Raw genomic sequence first — 1691 nt, 5'->3', positions numbered from 1 at the left:
CAGACCCGACAGACAGGAACACTACGAGGCAAGTGCCTGCTTGCCACATTTTTTGTAAATTAATTTTCACGCATTTAGTTTATGGTTTAATGAAAGTTTAGAAAGTAACTTGAATCCTCAACCACTTTTGAATCCTAAATCAGCCTAAAAGCTAGCACTCATTTCCTTAAGCAAGTAATAAACAATATGTAGAACAGTGGTGCATTAGCTGTCACATTCATTGCTGATCACTTGCCAGTCGTTCCACTCCTCTTCCGCCGTCCCACCTCCCTATGTAAGAGTTACTAACATGTGCCCAGATCCTGTTTCTCTTTTTTTCATGCATTAATTTATAGGCATCAATGGAAATTACATGAGTAGATCCAGGTTAAAAAAAAAAAAACCATGACGAAAGGGTCTAGGATAGATCTATGAATTGCTCAACATCAGAAACAAGTTCTCTTGAGCTGCAAATATTTTTTACAAACAAACAGCCAGATACCCATCTCCTTGGAGATAAATGGAACACTTGTGACTACACCTCAAATGAAGAAAAAAACAAGAAAAAAAATTTAAAACAAACCCCCCATTAGAACAAGTTTTAAGACCTACAAATTTATCCAAACCTCAGGTCATTCCCAGCCTTCCCTTTTTCTTTTCTTTTTTTCTTTAAAAAAAAATGCTCCTTATCTCTACAAGTTATACCTTTCAAAAAGTGCAACTATACTCAAAAGTCCACATATCAGAAGCTTGACCCTCCTTCACTCAAAAGGTCCTGCAACAAATAACATTGATGAAATTAGATTAAACAAACAAACCTTCATATAGTTAGCTTAATAAAGGGAAAAGATAAAGAAAAGAGTTGTTTTATTTCTCTCTCTCACCTGTGAAGTCTTGTTAACACGGGTGTCCTCGTGAACAAAACCAGATCTTTTAGTATTGTTACCCAATCGCTCCACGGACCCTTCACTCTTGTTAGCTTTTTTGGATCCAATGTGGGTTCTCTTGAGACTTAGAAATCCCTTCCACCTTGTGGAACCCTTGGAAGGGCTGAGTGTCACATTATCATTATCATCATCCTCAACAAGAAGTTCTTCTCTCAAAGTCCTTTGCATATGATTGTTACAAGTATCTTTAAATGGCAAAAGCTTACCCTTATAGAAAAGCTCATCAGCACTCATCATGGAGTAGTTTGAGACTGAGAATTCAAAGTCTGAGGAGACTGGAGCCTCCCTTGAGCTCCTCTCTTGTCTCGTAATCTGCTGAGTCTCCACAAAGTCATTTGAGAAAGATATTCTTGGGCTCATTGGGGCGCAGTGGTGATGACTTTTGTGCTCGGAGTCATTATACATTTCCAAGCATGCCATGAGCTTTTAAAACATGGAAAAAGGAAGGAAAAGAAACCAAGGAACCCTAATAAATTCTATAGGGACACTCTTACACTATTACAACTTACGAAGTAGATGTTTGTATTTATTATCTAAGGAAGTAGGGGGGGGGGCGGGAGCTTGATGAGTTGATGTTATGTGTTTATCTTTTGAATCCATGCATGTCATGTCCATGATGTGATGCTTTTTGTCATGACATGATGAGCAATTTGGAAGACAGAAACAGAATCCCTCAAGTATTATTTATATGCTATTTTTTTGTTTTCGTCTGGACATAGGAGATGTTACTAAGAAGCTTTCTTTTCCTCCAAAGTTGTACAATAA

The 1691-nt window shown here is 37.7% G+C and overlaps 1 protein-coding gene across 1 annotated transcript; it reads right to left on the bottom strand.

The window, feature by feature from the left end:
- Nucleotides 1-385: 385 nt before the first annotated feature.
- On the bottom strand, nucleotides 386-1435 carry LOC107945733 (uncharacterized). Its single transcript, XM_016879836.2, has 2 exons — nucleotides 864-1435; nucleotides 386-754 (listed from the first exon to the last, which is right to left on the bottom strand). Exons 1-2 carry the CDS (start codon nucleotides 1344-1346, stop codon nucleotides 722-724), a joined length of 516 nt encoding a protein of 171 aa, XP_016735325.1. The 5' UTR covers nucleotides 1347-1435; the 3' UTR covers nucleotides 386-721.
- Nucleotides 1436-1691: the final 256 nt, after the last annotated feature.

Source organism: Gossypium hirsutum, chromosome D12 (assembly GCF_007990345.1).
Source record: "Gossypium hirsutum isolate 1008001.06 chromosome D12, Gossypium_hirsutum_v2.1, whole genome shotgun sequence".
Classification (NCBI taxonomy): domain Eukaryota; kingdom Viridiplantae; phylum Streptophyta; class Magnoliopsida; order Malvales; family Malvaceae; genus Gossypium; species Gossypium hirsutum.
Note: the sequence above shows the minus strand (reverse complement) of the source record. Positions and strands in the feature narration are given on the sequence as shown.